The sequence below is a fragment of the Callospermophilus lateralis genome, chromosome 3 (genome assembly GCF_048772815.1).
Source record: "Callospermophilus lateralis isolate mCalLat2 chromosome 3, mCalLat2.hap1, whole genome shotgun sequence".
In the NCBI taxonomy this organism is placed as follows: Eukaryota; Metazoa; Chordata; class Mammalia; order Rodentia; family Sciuridae; genus Callospermophilus; species Callospermophilus lateralis.
The window spans coordinates 115,113,943-115,128,337 of record NC_135307.1 but is presented as its reverse complement, the minus strand read 5'-3'; the positions used below and the strand labels follow the sequence as shown (position 1 = coordinate 115,128,337).

At 48.2% G+C, this 14,395-nt stretch overlaps 1 protein-coding gene across 1 annotated transcript; it reads left to right on the top strand.

Annotated features, from left to right (window-relative positions):
• Nucleotides 1-5,407: 5,407 nt before the first annotated feature.
• On the top strand, nucleotides 5,408-11,575 carry Gramd2a (GRAM domain containing 2A). The gene is made up of 10 exons (XM_076848680.1): nucleotides 5,408-5,490; nucleotides 6,332-6,389; nucleotides 6,764-6,839; nucleotides 7,381-7,484; nucleotides 8,153-8,251; nucleotides 8,553-8,624; nucleotides 9,109-9,171; nucleotides 10,125-10,269; nucleotides 10,508-10,604; nucleotides 11,467-11,575. The coding sequence occupies exons 1-10, from the start codon at nucleotides 5,408-5,410 to the stop codon at nucleotides 11,573-11,575; spliced, it is 906 nt and encodes a 301-aa protein (XP_076704795.1).
• The last annotated feature ends 2,820 nt before the right edge of the window (nucleotides 11,576-14,395 follow it).

Below are 14,395 nucleotides of genomic sequence, written 5' to 3'. Positions count from 1 at the left end.
TTTTTTTTTAATATTTATTTTTCAGGTGTAGATGGACACAACATAATGCCTTTATTTTTATGTGATGCTGAGGATCGAACCCGGGTCCTGCCCATGCTAGGCGAACACTCTACCACTGAGCCACAATCCCAGCCCCCAATTGGCACTTTCACCAAAACACCACAGCCCATCTGGATCACTTTCTCCTGCTACCTCCCACCTGAGTTTCCCCTTTGATCCTTCAGCCGGTGTGGGTTGAGTACCTCATGGTGCAGCCCAGAGCTCCTGGAGGGAAGAGACCAGTTGTGGTGACCCTGCCAGCTCCTGTCCATTTCTCCCTCCTTCTTTTCTGCTGGGTGTCAGCCATTCTTTGTGTCCCTTTCACTCTTACTGCCTTGCTTCTCTCTTTTCTCTTTGGGTGCTGTCATCTCTCTTTCTCTCTGTCCTTCCTGCCTTCATTCATTTAGCAAACACTGGCTGTGTGCTGGGGATGCAGAAACGTAGCAGACACGCCCCTGCAGGAGCTCAGAGTCTGGGGGAGGCAGATGAGTAAGCAGACAAACGCAGTTGGGTCTGGTAAGTGCTGGGGCAGCAGCATGCAAGAGGGACAAGGGACCACGGAGGAGGGAGTAAGCGGCAGCTTTGCTGGAGGAAACCAAGGAAGGTTTCACAGAGGAGGTGACATTTGAACTGGGGCTTTCCATAGGACTAGGAATTTCCCAGGTAGATAAGCATGGTAAGGGATTCCAAGTAGAGGCCTGTGAAGGGTGCCTGGGGCTGCATGGGAGGGAGTGGCAAAATGTGAGGAAGTAGAGGGGAACTGCAAGGCAGTGGGCAGGAGAGGGTAGGATCAGAGCTGGCCTGCTGGCAGTGTGGCTGTACCTGAGAGAGGCAGGTGTGTAAGAGCGAGGTATGTTGGGGCAGGTGTTGTTAGGGAGCTGTTGCCAGCATCCAGGAAAAAGACAAGAGCGGCCTGGGCTTGCCTGGTGTAGCAGGAATGGAGAAACAAAGATGATCCTGTGGTTAAGGAGTGGCAAGGCTGTGGAGGCCAGATGGGGATGGGAGAAGAATGAGTAAAGACTTTGGCTGGGTATCTGTGCGGATGGTGGAGTCTTCTGTGGATATTGGGGCTCAGAGGAAGCAGGTTTGGGGGGGTGAGGCTGAGTCCACTTAGATGGATGCATCTAGATGGCAGGGGATAAAGAGTCAAGGTTGGAGATGGAGATTTGGGGGTGTCTGCCGGGTGGCAGTATTTTGATCCTGGGGGAGGCACGGAGAGCAGAGTGCATAAGACAGGTGCCCTACACAGTCTGATCCACGAGATCTGAGATCTGCGGGAGACTTGCATCTCTAGGTCCCCTACTCACTGTGCCTCTCCCTCTCCTCCTCCTTCTCTTGACATCTCCCATCAAGTGCTGGCTGCCTATTCCCACCCCTTCCTGTAGGGCGGGGCCCCCATACCAGGCTCCTGGTGCGATAAGCTCAATAAGTATTTGTGGAAGGAATGGAGTAGGCAGGTCCCACACCAGCCAGTGGGGCTTGGGACAGGCAGACTCTGCCATGCTTTCCAGTAAGCTGTCCTGTGTCTGGACCAGGCTCAGCAGTGGAAAGGACCTCATATGAATTTTTCAATCTTGAGTCCTCCCTTTCATGTTAAAAAGGCTGCCATTCCCCTGCTACATCCCCTTCATGACTGTAATTACTTCTGTAGTTTTGGCTGAAAAAATAAATGTAATTTCAGGATCCCGCACCCTATATTAACTCCACAGTTTAAACGTGGAGTTAGGTTGGGATGGGATGGATGGGTAGAAGCTATGGTTTATGACTCAGGAGGTATATGACCCAACTGGCTATGGGGGGAGTGTTCATAGGTGGAAGGGAAATGGACAGAGGCTGCCAGCAGTCTGGGGGCCCAGGCGAAGCTCATGCTCTTGAAGCCCCCTCCTTGGCCTTCTGTGTCACAGCCCAGTTGGTCATTGGGTACCCCTGTGTCTGACAGGTTCTTCTAGTGAGTACTGGATGACCCTTTTTCCCAACCTTTACATGCTCACATGTAAAAAAGTTGCTTTTAGTTTAAAGATATTTGAAAGTTCGTTGTCCACAAGTGACTCCAACTTACCTCCATAATTTTCTTCATGGAGATGCAGCCTTCTTCTATTGCCTCATGGTCAGGTCTGCCTCCTCCAACCTTATCATTTAGCTCCCTCCATCCATCGACACACTGTCACCTTGCTCCTGCAACATGGGCTCAGGGGAATCAGTGAACGTTGAGGAAGAGTCCCTGATCTCCTGAAGCCCCTAAAGATGGACAGTCACAGCACACCAACTCATGTCACAGATACCAAGGGGAGATTTCCTATTAGGGTGCCGTTGAGTGCCTTCAGGCAGGGGTTCCCTGCCCAAGTTGCAGGAAGGCTAAGAGGAGGCTTTAGACCTTAGGATTTGTCATTTGGACCTTAGGATGAGTCAGGCTTAAGATCCAGCCAAAGGTATAGTTATCCATGCAAGAATATAATCCTGCCCAGTTTATGAGGTTCTGGTTCCCTTTCTCTGGGAACCCTTCTGTGACTATTTAGTCCGCAGGGATCTTGGTTCTCTGAGCGCCTGCAACCCTGAGAACTTGAATCTAACTTTCCACTTTTTCCCATGCATAACCTGTTGTGTCCCTTGGCCACCCTTTAGGCTGCAATATGTGTTCTTTGGAGTTAAGTCCACATCCTTTTTCTTTTTTTTTTTTGGCCTGGTAGCCCAGGAGACTCACTGCACTGCAGGGGCCTACCCTATGCAAGGTACACACCAAGAGAGAAACAGAGATGAATGAGAGAGGTGGGTCTACCACACAATAATCAAATACAAGTATAGCAAAAACACCACAGAGGGGTTGGAGTTGTGGCTCGATGGTGGAGCACTTGCCTAGCATGTGTGAGGCACTGGGTTCGATCCTCAGCACCGCATAAAAATAAATAAATAAAATAAAAGCATGTATAAAAAAAGAGCAATGTACCTTTAGAAAATACCACAGTCAAAAGGCAAATGATAAACTTGGAAAAATATTTGCAAAAATGATAAATGAAGGATTAATATTCTCAATAATTTATACAAAACAAGACTCATAGATGAAATTCCAATAGCAAATATATATTTGGGAAAAAAGTACCTAGTAATAGCTTCTCAATCCACTAATTTCATTTCTGAGAATGTATCCCACAAAAGGACAGTGACATAGGGTTTCTCATGAAATCATGTTGAGCAACAAAAATAGAGTATGTAAATTATATGCAATACAATTAATTTATATAATTATACACTTATTCATAATTTTTTTCTTTGGGTGATTTTTAGAGATTTTTATTTTTTGGTACCAGGGACTGAACCCAGTGGTATTTAACTACTGAGCAGCATTCCCCCACCCTTTTTTACTTTTTATTTTGAGACAAAGGGTTGCTAAATTGCTTAGGCCCTTGCTAAGTTGCTGAGACTGACTTTGAACTTGCAATCTTCCTGCCTCAGCCTCCCAAGCCACTGGGATTACAGGCATGGCCACCATGCCTTGCTAGGAATTTTTAAATGGCTAATTTTGACTTTTGTCAAAATTTGACCTGTGTATTTTATATTTCTCATATTCTGTGAAATGAATGTTAAAAAAGTTAAGGGAAAAAAATTCTCTGTGAAGTGTGAAATGATGGAAACAAATAAATCTGGAAATTAACCTTTGAGAGTCAAAGGGTCAAATCATTAGCATAATCTGTCATTTCATAAGATTCAGTAAAGACAGTCATGTGTTCCTTAATAGTGGGGACGTTAAGTGTTCTGAGAAATGCATTGTTGGATGATTTTATTGTCGTGCAAACATTTGTGGAGTGCTTTCACAGATTTAACACAGCGATGATGTAACAATGTTATATAATCTTATGGGATCACCAATATACATGTGGTCTTCCCATCGTAGACCAAAATGACTTGTATATGTTGAAGAATGTACCAAACCCTTTACAAGTTTGAGGCCGGAGGCTGATTTATGGTAATCCTGGCTCAGTATCTTAATCTCTACAATGGTATGGTGGGAGGGACCCAGACTAAATGCTTTCTGAGGGTCTCCTGGCAGATCTTGGACTAAGTTAGTAATTTTTTTTTTTTTTTTTAATACAGGGGATTGAAAACAGGGCTGCTTTGCACTGAGCTAAGTTCCTAGACTTTTTATTTTTTCTTTTGAGTCAGAGTCTTGCTAAGTTGCTTAGGGCCTCACTAAGTTGCTGAGGCTACCCTCGAACCTGAGATTTTTCTGCCTCAGCCTTCCAAGTTGCTGTGATTACTAGCATGTGCCACTGCACCTGCCCTGACTTAGTCATTCTAGTCTTTTTTAGTTTGCCCAATCACAGAGCTAAGTGTAACGAAGTATTGGGATTTTCAGGTTTCAGATTCTAGTTCCTTTATGATGGGGGAACACCACACAGGACCTTGATACCTATTCTGGACCACCATTCTGCTCTGTCTTGGCCCTTCTTCCTGCTCAGTCCTTGGGGCCTCTCAGGTGGAGCTACTCTTACTGCTCAGGTTTTACTGTTGCCAAATCTCAGGGAGCAGAATGGGGGAACCGTATTCTTCACAACTGTTAGGTAGAGGCAGGAACTCAAAGGCTGCTGGGGAACCCCACCTGTTCAGGGAGAGTATCTTCGCACCTGAGACATTAAAAAAAAATTTTTTTTCAGTTGTGGATGGACACAATACCTTTATTTTATTTATTTTTATGTGGTGCTGAGGATCGAACCCAGTGCCTCACATGTCCTAGGCAAGCACTCTACCACTAAGCTACAACCCCAGCCTTCCTGGGACATTTTTGAAATGATTAGGCTGTCATGGTCGATGTCTCCTGACTGTCTGAAGGTGACTGAGGCCACTTCCTGGTATGGGCCTGCTCTTCCCCTCCCAGCCACTCTCACCTGTGGGTTGACTGGAGTCCAGCTCCAATGTTAGCTGCATCATCAGTTCCTTAGCTTTGACAAGGTCACCCATGCACAGCAACCTTTCCCCAGAACCTGACAGTTTATAGTAATGCTGCCCAGGCACTTCAGTAAGTGGTTCTTTCAGTCATAAGTAAGTCTCAGAGTCTCCCCTGCCAAGGTGCCTCCTCTAGAGTGAGGCTGGAGATCCAACTCTGCTGCTTCTCACAGCTGCCTGGAACTCAAAATGAGATGGACAGATTGATTTCCTTCTGGTCCAGGCATTGATTAAACCTCAGGCTTCCAGGAAAAACCCTATGGGAGAAGCCCCACTCTGTCATTGCTATCTCTGAATTGTGATGTCTTCAACTTCATCTTGGATATTAGGGCCAGTCTGGGGTGGTGGACAGAGGTAGCTGTCCAGGTCATGGTGTTTCCCAAATATCCCCCTTCCTGATGTGGGCCTGTTTCTCCCTAGCAACCAACAAATGCATGGAAAAATGGTATCTCTGAAGAGCCCTGTGTCCTGCACGGAGACACCAGTCAGGGTTCAGGAGCCCCCAGAATACAGGTGAGTCCCCCCACCCCCAATCGGAGGCACATGCAGGTTGAGGAGTGGAAAGTCCTCAGGAGGTGACCTTTTAGAAAGGGAACCTTAAGGGTAGTCAGGGCCCCTTAGCAAGTCTGTTGCATTGGGCATAGGCTGCCCAGGGCCTCTTCCTGCCACCCCTCCAGCTTATCCCAATGCATTGGGACCTAGTAGAGTCTAGGCTTCTCAGGTTACCAACAGCCTCCCTGCCCGCTTGTCCTCTAGCTAGCCTGGTCAGGGAAAAGATTTGCCTTTCAATACTACCTCCTCCCTTAGACTGGTAGCCTCTATCAATCTGGATGAGCTTGTGCTGAGTCCCAAACTGCACAGCTCCAGGCCACCAGGAGGAGGCTGCAAGGAGACCAGGCCTGCCAGATCAGGCCCATGGCCTGGCCCCAGAGCTGTGAGTCTAATGTCTCCACCTCAAACCTCCCCCACCAAAAAAGCTCACCATCCCTATACTGACTGTTCCTCTGCTTACTACCCTTTAGCCAAAGAAATGGGAGAGCTACCCATGGATGGGTAGCTCCTGAGCATCTTGGGAGACTGAGGCTCAGGCTGAGCATACTTCTGGTGGGTGGCGCTCACACCTGTCTGGGAAGGAGGGGTCTCAGTGCCTACTCCTCACTTCCAGGAGTGCCTTCCCCAGGGATGAGCTGTGTGCTTTCTGTACTTAGAATTTTGCTGTGTTCCCTTGAGAAGGGCTCTAGTCTCCAATCTCTGCCCCAACCTTCTGGCTCAAAGCCAGGCAGAATTGGCTCTGAGGATGCATGGGCAGGACTCAAGGGTTCTTTGTCCCTGGAATGGAATGTCTCCTTTGCAGTCTGTACTGGTCAGAAGGCTTGAAGGGTGAAGAGATAAAGAAGTGTGGCCGGGAAGGGGTAAGTGTGGGGAGACTGACTTCCCACTGCTCACCAAGGGTGTGTGGGGGGGTCCCCTGAGCTGTCTGAATTCAGTAATGACTTTTCGGCCACTAGGTTTGTCAGCTGGAATCCAGGAGACCTAAGTGGGTGTCCCTGACTGGGTGGGAGTGGGGTGTCCCCGCTCCATTTGCAGGCTGCCTGTCAGGATTCAGCGTTTCCAGGGGACAACCTGTGCTTGGAACTCAATCCTCCACACCCATTGGCTGTTTATTGGCCGCTTCATTTGAAGTCACTGGATAGGGGGCTGTGGCATTTTTCTTGGTGACTGGAAAAGGGTCCTTTTGGTGGTTTGATCTCCCTGGGCTTCTCAGATTTAGCCCATGTGTTTGCAGACACTACTGAGTAAATACAACCAACAATACCACAAGCTGTTTAAGGACATCCCCTTGGAGGAAATGGTTCTCAAAGGTGAGCTGTCTCCCTGGTGTGGCTGCCAGGTGCGTGCAGTGCCTGGGGCCCAGGCACTCTACTCTTGAGGCTCCAAGGCACAATTTAGATATGGGAACTGGTTGCCCTTTGGATGCAGTTGGTGCTTCTTCCTCCAAAAGTGTGAGAAGACTGGGCTGGTTTGGGATATGAAGTTGAATTTATGAAGTTTTTCTTGAAGAAATGTAGGATTCCTCATCTATTTCTGTTCTGTTTTTATCAGTGACTGTTGTTTCCTGCTCATGCTCCTCACTGAGCATGTGCACAGTCAAGGCCCCAGTGGGGCCCAGCAAGAGGTTCTGCCTGGAGGTAACAGAAATCCAGGCTTAGAGACTCAGGCAGGAACCTGCTTGGACCTTGGAGCACCTGGGGGGATGTACTGATTGGGGCCTGGGATGGAGACAGGGAGTCTGAGGAGGGCAGATGCTGAGGCTGGACTCTATAGACTCCTGAGTGAAGATCCAGGCCTGGGGCTTCTTGAGCTGACTTACTCATGGCAGTCTTTTCTCCTGTAACTTCCCAGTGTGCTCCTGTGCCCTCCAGAGGGACCTCCTACTCCAGGGCCGGCTCTACATCTCCCCCAACTGGGTCTGTTTTCATGCCAGTCTCTTTGGCAAGGATATCAAGGTAGTCATGAGTGGTAAGGTTGTTATATGTCCCAGTGAAGACCCAGCCCCAGCCCAAGGAAGAGGCAGCTCCCGCCCTGTGGGCATGCATCTAGTCGCGCCTTTCCTCTGCATGCTGGGCCCTTGGTGAAGCCTCTCACTTGTTGGATGAGAAGCATCAAGGTATCTCATCTGGTATCCAGGGAAGTAGTCCTGCCCCTACTAACAGGGTCCCCAATCTTGACCCTACATGTGGCTTAAACAATTCATAGCCAATGTATCTCAGAAATGCCTTCAGAATCAGAGAGGGATGTCACATTTACGTGGACCCTATTTTGGCAAAGAGAGAGTGAGGGAACTCCAGGAAACTCCACAACCTAAGTGTGGGATCTACCAGAGATCTGCCTACCAAGTTGGTTGTATTCTTGGTCTATTGGATAAAGGTTCATATCTAGATGAGAATCCAGAGTGGCACGTGCTATCATCAAGGTGGGACAAGGTGTTGGGATAACTGGAAGAGAAGCCTGGATGACAGGGTGGAAATTTTAAATGCTCCTCCATATGAGGTCAGCCTTCTGCAGAGTGTCCATGCTGAGATCATTGCCAGCTATGGCTGGGGCCCTATGCAGGGAGCAAAGGGACTGTGTCCTTGGGACTGAGTCCTGAGAGAAGTATGCCTCTCCATTTCAGGTGGTCATTCCTGTGGTATCTGTGCAAATGATAAAGAAACACAAGATGGCACGGCTCCTTCCCAATGGACTGGCCATCACTACCAACACCAGTCAGAAGGTCAGTGAGTATCTGGTCCAGCACTTCCTTGTCAGTTTTTCCACACTCCAGACCCAGGAACCCACTGCCTGGCTCTGGCCCACTCCCAGGCCTTTATTTCTTCCCACCCTGCAGCTTTCCAGTGGATATTTTAGGTCATATAATAAGCTATAAGAGACAGCCCTGTGTGCAGGGTGGGGTGGGGGGAGGTGTTCTTATTATTGAGTCTCAGTCCATATTCCTATGGGCCTGACTCCAATTCATGGAGGTGGCCTGCTGGCACAGCAATCTCACTACTTTCTATTTTTTCTCCATGTCCCAGTATGTCTTTGTGTCACTTCTTTCCCGGGATAGTGTGTATGACATGCTGAGGAGGGTCTGCACCCACCTACAGGTATGGAGCTCAGGGACAGAAGTTGGGTCAGGGGGACTGTTCAGGACTGGACCCCAGGCTTGGGACTAGGCTGTTAGGGGAGGTCAGCCTATCTTTCCAGCACAGGGAACAGGAGACGGGAGAGTGAATAAATCCTTCGGCTAAGTGTACTGTGAGCATATCTGTTTGAGGCCAGTGGGCCCTCGAGTGTCCTCATGTACATATACGCACTCACTTATGTACAAATAGACAGGAGCATGTGGCAGCTTCCCAATATGGCCTACAATCCTCTCTGGCCTGTGGTGAGGAATGGCAGTGGGGAGGGGTTGGCAGAATGGGAGGTTAAGTTGCTTTGCCCTTCTTCTCTAGTATGGAATGGGGGGACCTGCAAACTCTGGGAGCTGAGCTTCACCAGAGACAATATGGCATATTTGGAGGTAAAGTTATCTTGGAGAATATCGAGGCCTCCACATGTCCAACCTTGCCTGTTTCTTTTCCTCCTCAGCCTTCCAGCAAGAAGAGTCTGAGTGTAAGAAAATTTCCAGAGGAACCGGAGTGTGAGTCTCTGGTGAGAGCTGAGGCTGGGAGCAAAGACAGCTGAGAGTACTTGTGGCTCCGAGGCTTCAGGGTCTCCTAGGACCCCAGAAACCAGGTTCAAAATCCAGTGGCCATGCTGTGCCAGAGGTCCCCTAGACTCCATGCCACACAGAGCTGCTTAGTTCCTTTGCAGACTTCTGAACAGAACAAAAGTCTAGGCCCTGGAACAGCATTTAGGTTGAGTCCCACACCTGTATAGATGCAGGGCCCGGTGATTCATCCTCTTTCCTTTGACAGTCAAGAGGAACTCCAAAGACTATCAATTTACAACCCACACTGAATTTAGGTTTGCTGAGGTCCCAGCTGTTGCTTTGGTATCTGGGGACCTGGATAGTCAGAGCCAAGTTTTTAGTGAAGAGGTAGATGTAGAAATGATCCCATGGTGTTTGAAGCCTGCTCAGTAACTATTAAGCATTCAGCCAAGCATGCAATATGCATAACATTGTGCAGGGGACAGAAGGTGATGTTCCCATTTCTATTGATAGAGACCTCAAGTCTCCCCTGTCAATGTCAATGATTTGTTCAGAGTTAGAGACCAGAAAAGAGGAGCCATAATGTACGCAATATAAGGCCTACTGTGCCGATCTTTTTTAGACTCAGATCTGAGCATGTACCAAGATTGACTTATCTAAGAATCTGCTGTAGTTCTAACTAGTGGCCCTCAAAGACATTGTTTCCTGGCAGAGGAACTATTGTCACAGCAAGGAGAACAGATAGGAGAGATATATGATTGGACTATGACAATTGTCCCCACCTGTGAATTTGCTTCCATTCCTGGCTAAGCATCAAGGATGAAGGTCCCTAAGGGTCTGAAGGTTCCATGACTCCCATATTGCTAATATCTGGAGGAAGCCTTGGTAAACTCTTAGGGCAAGAGGGATCCCAAGGGCAGTGGTGAGACAATTTCTCCTGTCTTTTCTGCAGGAAGTCCTCATTCCTGAGATGAAGTGGAGAAAAGTGTGCCCTGCCTCCAGATCCCTGTCACTCCCTGACAACATCCCTTGTATCCCTCAGGCAAACATGGACTGCACAGACAGCTTCTTCCCCTCCAGGAAGCCTCCCGGTTCTGGTGATTCAGGGGACTTATCTGTGGCAAACACTTACAGAGGCCAGACTTTCTTTGAGTTCTGTGAATAAGGCTCGATAGAGTCAGCAGGGCTTCTGAGAGCTGTTTCTTTCTTTCTCCAAATCAGTATAGAAAAGTCAGGAACCCAAGTAGCTTCAGCAAATGAGGGGAGGGAGGCATATCCCAGGCTGGCTGGGGTCCTGCCTGCCTAGGAAGATGCCTAATTGCCCTCCCATTGTAGAGAGTGCAGCCTGTGAGGACAGGGAGCTGGAGGAGCCCACAAGCAACCGAGAGCTGAGGCTCTGGGATTCCTGCCTCCTCAAAGTCGTCTTCATGCTGTAAGTGACTGTACTTGGGGAGGAGGACAGACTCACCTGGGGATTCTGGATATTTGGAACAGGGGTTTTGGAGAGCGAAGAGGTCACTATCTAGATCCAGGAGAAGATTTAAAGCAAATGTCAAGCTTTTGGGTAGTGTCTGAAGGCTCTATGTCTCGCCCTTCTATGGCAAGAGAAAGTTTTATTCCTGAACCCTATAATTTAGGTGTAAGGCTATGCAATGGGGAGGGAAATTGTTGAGGAAAGGAAAAGCTGCTGCCCAGGATTGGGGAGGGGAGATGGTTGGCAGAATTGGAGACAGCCATCAGATAGCTTTTGAGAAGTACTGACCAGGGGAAAAGCATGCTTATTCCACTGCCCACTAGGGAGGATTCTAGACCTCCTGACTTGTTTGTATCTCTTTCTAAGGACCAGTAAAGTAGTGGTGGGAAGTTACATGCGCAGCCAGCCCCTGGTTTTCCCTCATCTGCCTCTTCTGACTCTGTGAGCTGGGTGATTGTCAACCTCAGCACCTGCAGGGGCAGTGGGCCTGGTACCTTAGGAAATCTTAATGGCCTCTTAGAGGAGACCCAAAAAGGACCAAGGTGACTGGTCAGAGGGAAGGTGGGACAACAGCTTTGGCTGTCTGGCCAGGGCTCACCTGAAGGGCCCAGAATTCCTGCCAGGCTGTGAGGACATTTCCATAGGGATGAATCTCAGGACTCCATGCAGCCTCTGGGAAGAATAATGCCCAGGCCTGAGGATGGCTGCAGGGCAAAGAGTTCATTAATTGCTCCAATTGCAGGAGTAGCTTAATTCACATACCCATTTCCAGTGAGCCTCCCCAAATGTGTTTTCATCTCCATTTTGCCCATTTCTCAAGGATTTGCTTCTTGGTCATGTCCTCATCCTATCTGGCATTCCGCATCTCTCAATTGGAACAACAGTTATGCTCCTTGAATTGGGATGCTCCGGTCCCTGGGCACAGGTGAGACTCTCTTTCTCCCTAATACCTTTGGGATTGAGGGTTAAGAGTCCAGTCTTCCCATTACCTTGGGTGGACTTGGCAATGCTATCTGCTGGTTTGATGGCCCTAAGCAAGATTGGGTAGTGTATGCAATGTATTTAGATTCTATTGTGGACTATTCTCAAGGGGGAAAAAAGGCTTCACTGGCCCTTCTGCTCATATCTGTCTTCATTCTGGGCCCTTTCTTTGGTTTAACCATTCATCTCTCCTATGTGCAGGTAACAGCCACTTGGCCTTTATCCTCCTTGTACCTTCTCCAAGAAGAATGCTCTGGGTGCTAAGTCTCCAACGATACCTTTGATTTATGCTGCTGCTGTGCTGAGACTGAATATGAAGGAAAATATTCTAGATTCCTCTCCTCCCCCAAGTCTTCTTCCTCCCTCAACATGTGATCTGAAGTACCTGTTTACAAGTTAATTGGAGCCTACAAATTTTGGACTCAAACTAAAAGCTAGATTTTTGGAACTAGCAGAGGAATTCTGTACACTAAGTTTTAGCAAGCACTTAAATGAAACAAAAAATTAAACTTGCTCCTTGAAAACAGTTCTGGCACATAGCCAGACCCTGGGGGCCACTTCAAGGGCCAAAGGCCATGCTTTGATGCTTGGAATGTGGTTCTCTATCACATGGCCCACTCCAGTGTAGGCGGGGAGGCAGAGACCAGTACATAAATCCTGTGTGTGTGTGTGTGTGTGTGTGTGTGTGTGTGTGTGTGTGCGCTCTGCTCTCTCCTAGTACACGGCTCTTGCTTGGGACACTGAGGGTCCCTGCTCTGGAGATTCCAGAAGGAGATGAATTTTCTTGCTCCAATTAAAGCTCTGTGCTAGCCCGTCATGAGAAGTCTAGGCAAACCTGAAAAAATGTTATCCACAGCAAGGGATGGTGGCAGGGGCTATGAAGGAGAATGGAGGTCCCATAATTCCATGTCCCCAGCTATTATTTTCTGATGAGACAGGTAGACTAGGGCCTCTGATTTCCTGTGGTCACCTACCAGGTATTAGGTCTATCCCTGGTATGCTCAAACATTTCCAAGGTATCCCAGGCCCTAAAAGCAACCGAGGGGAAGGGTAAAGGCTTTGATTTGAGCTTTGCTGGGTATTCCCTGCCTGACTGCCCAGATCTCAGGCGTGCTGGGGACACTTGCCTGGGCAGCCAAGTATTATGGTGTTGGGCCACCACAGGGCAGAGTTCATTCATGTCACCTGCAGTCAGCAGGCCATGAGGGAAGGTCATTTACTCCATGGGGTCTGTTCCCCATGAATAAGGTGCAGGTGCACTGGTTCAGTGCATGGATTAGGTGAAGGGGGTCTGTCTGATACATTTGGGAACAAGAGACATAGGGGACAAGAAGAGTAGATACAATGATGGTTTTGCTCTGGAGAGTCTTCCTCTGTCTGCCTTCTCTGTTCTGAAAAGAACTCTGGCCTGATCTCCCTAGGACTCTCATCTGCTAAGACAGTACCTGAGGAGCTTCCAGAAAGGACTTGTAAGGAGACCAGAGATGTGAGGGAAAGGAACTGGTGATGGGTGGGCAGCGTCAGAAACAGCTACTGTGTTCCCGTCTCTGATCCCAAGAGGTTATCAGGAGAGGAAATCCACATGGAAACTATTGATCACAGACTAGAGATCATCTTTCCTGTTCATGACAAATCCAAATAAGGAGTGGAGGAACTGACAATAGGTGACAAATCCCTGAGCTCAAACCAGAGAGCTCTTCATCCTCACCATGTACCACTTTCCAGGATTGAGTGTAGAGCCTGGCCTTGTGTGTCGTTTGCACCAAATTGTGTGTCTCAGGTGAAACTCGCTGCCAGTCCTCCTCACAGTGCCACACTTGATGAATGCCTGTCTTTTTTTTCTTTACTTTTGGATATGGCCCCCTTCATTGCTCTTTTTCACCATATGTTTGGGGAAACAATGCTTCTTGCTCCAGTGCTTTCCCTCCCTGGTCCTTGCTGAAAGGCAGAGAGAACAAATCCATTCTCTGAGCCTTGCTAGGTTGAACTAGAGATCATGAGAGGTGCCAAGTCATGGTTGGATGTGCCAAGAGACTGGTGAACTTGGTCTCCTGCCAGACCCCAGCCTCAGAAAGGGCTAGAGATATAGGGTAGAGATATAGATATAGAGATATAGGGTAGGTGGCTTTGGAGACACGCTTGTGGTCCAGGGTTTTGAGTGGCTTGGGTTTGCCTGTTCCTCCAGAGGGTCCTTTCTCCATTTCTCTCTTTGTCCCCTACCCTGGTCTCTGGGGCTACTCTATGTTGTGTTGGGCTCATTTATAAACTATAAGTATTTATACATTCCTGCTTGCATTGGCTAATGCTCCTCTAATTGAGAGTTTGGGATCAACCACCCTAAGGTTGTTCCACTATGGCATTAGCCTTTGAAAATTGTTTAATAAAAAAAAACAACAACAGATTTTTCTAGTGTCCTGTGATGTGGAAAGTTCATTTTGTCCTTTGAGTACTCATTAGAGGTCCTCTTACTGACATACTCAGCACAAGGAGACTGATGGAGCTCAAGTCAATTCCCAGAATCCTAAATATTCTGCAAATCTCAAATGACTTAGCTGAGCTGACTTAGACCTCAGGCATATAGGGAAGGATGAGGATGACCACAGCAAACCACTACAGCCTTTCCCTTCTGTTGGGAATGCTTCCTCATTTCTCCAGAGCACTCCAAAGCAACGTCCCTGGCTCAAATAGTATTTGATTCAGGAAAATCTGTGGCATTCAAAGCCAGACAATTCTTGCAGTCTTGTCTACAACTTATAGCCTAGGGAGGC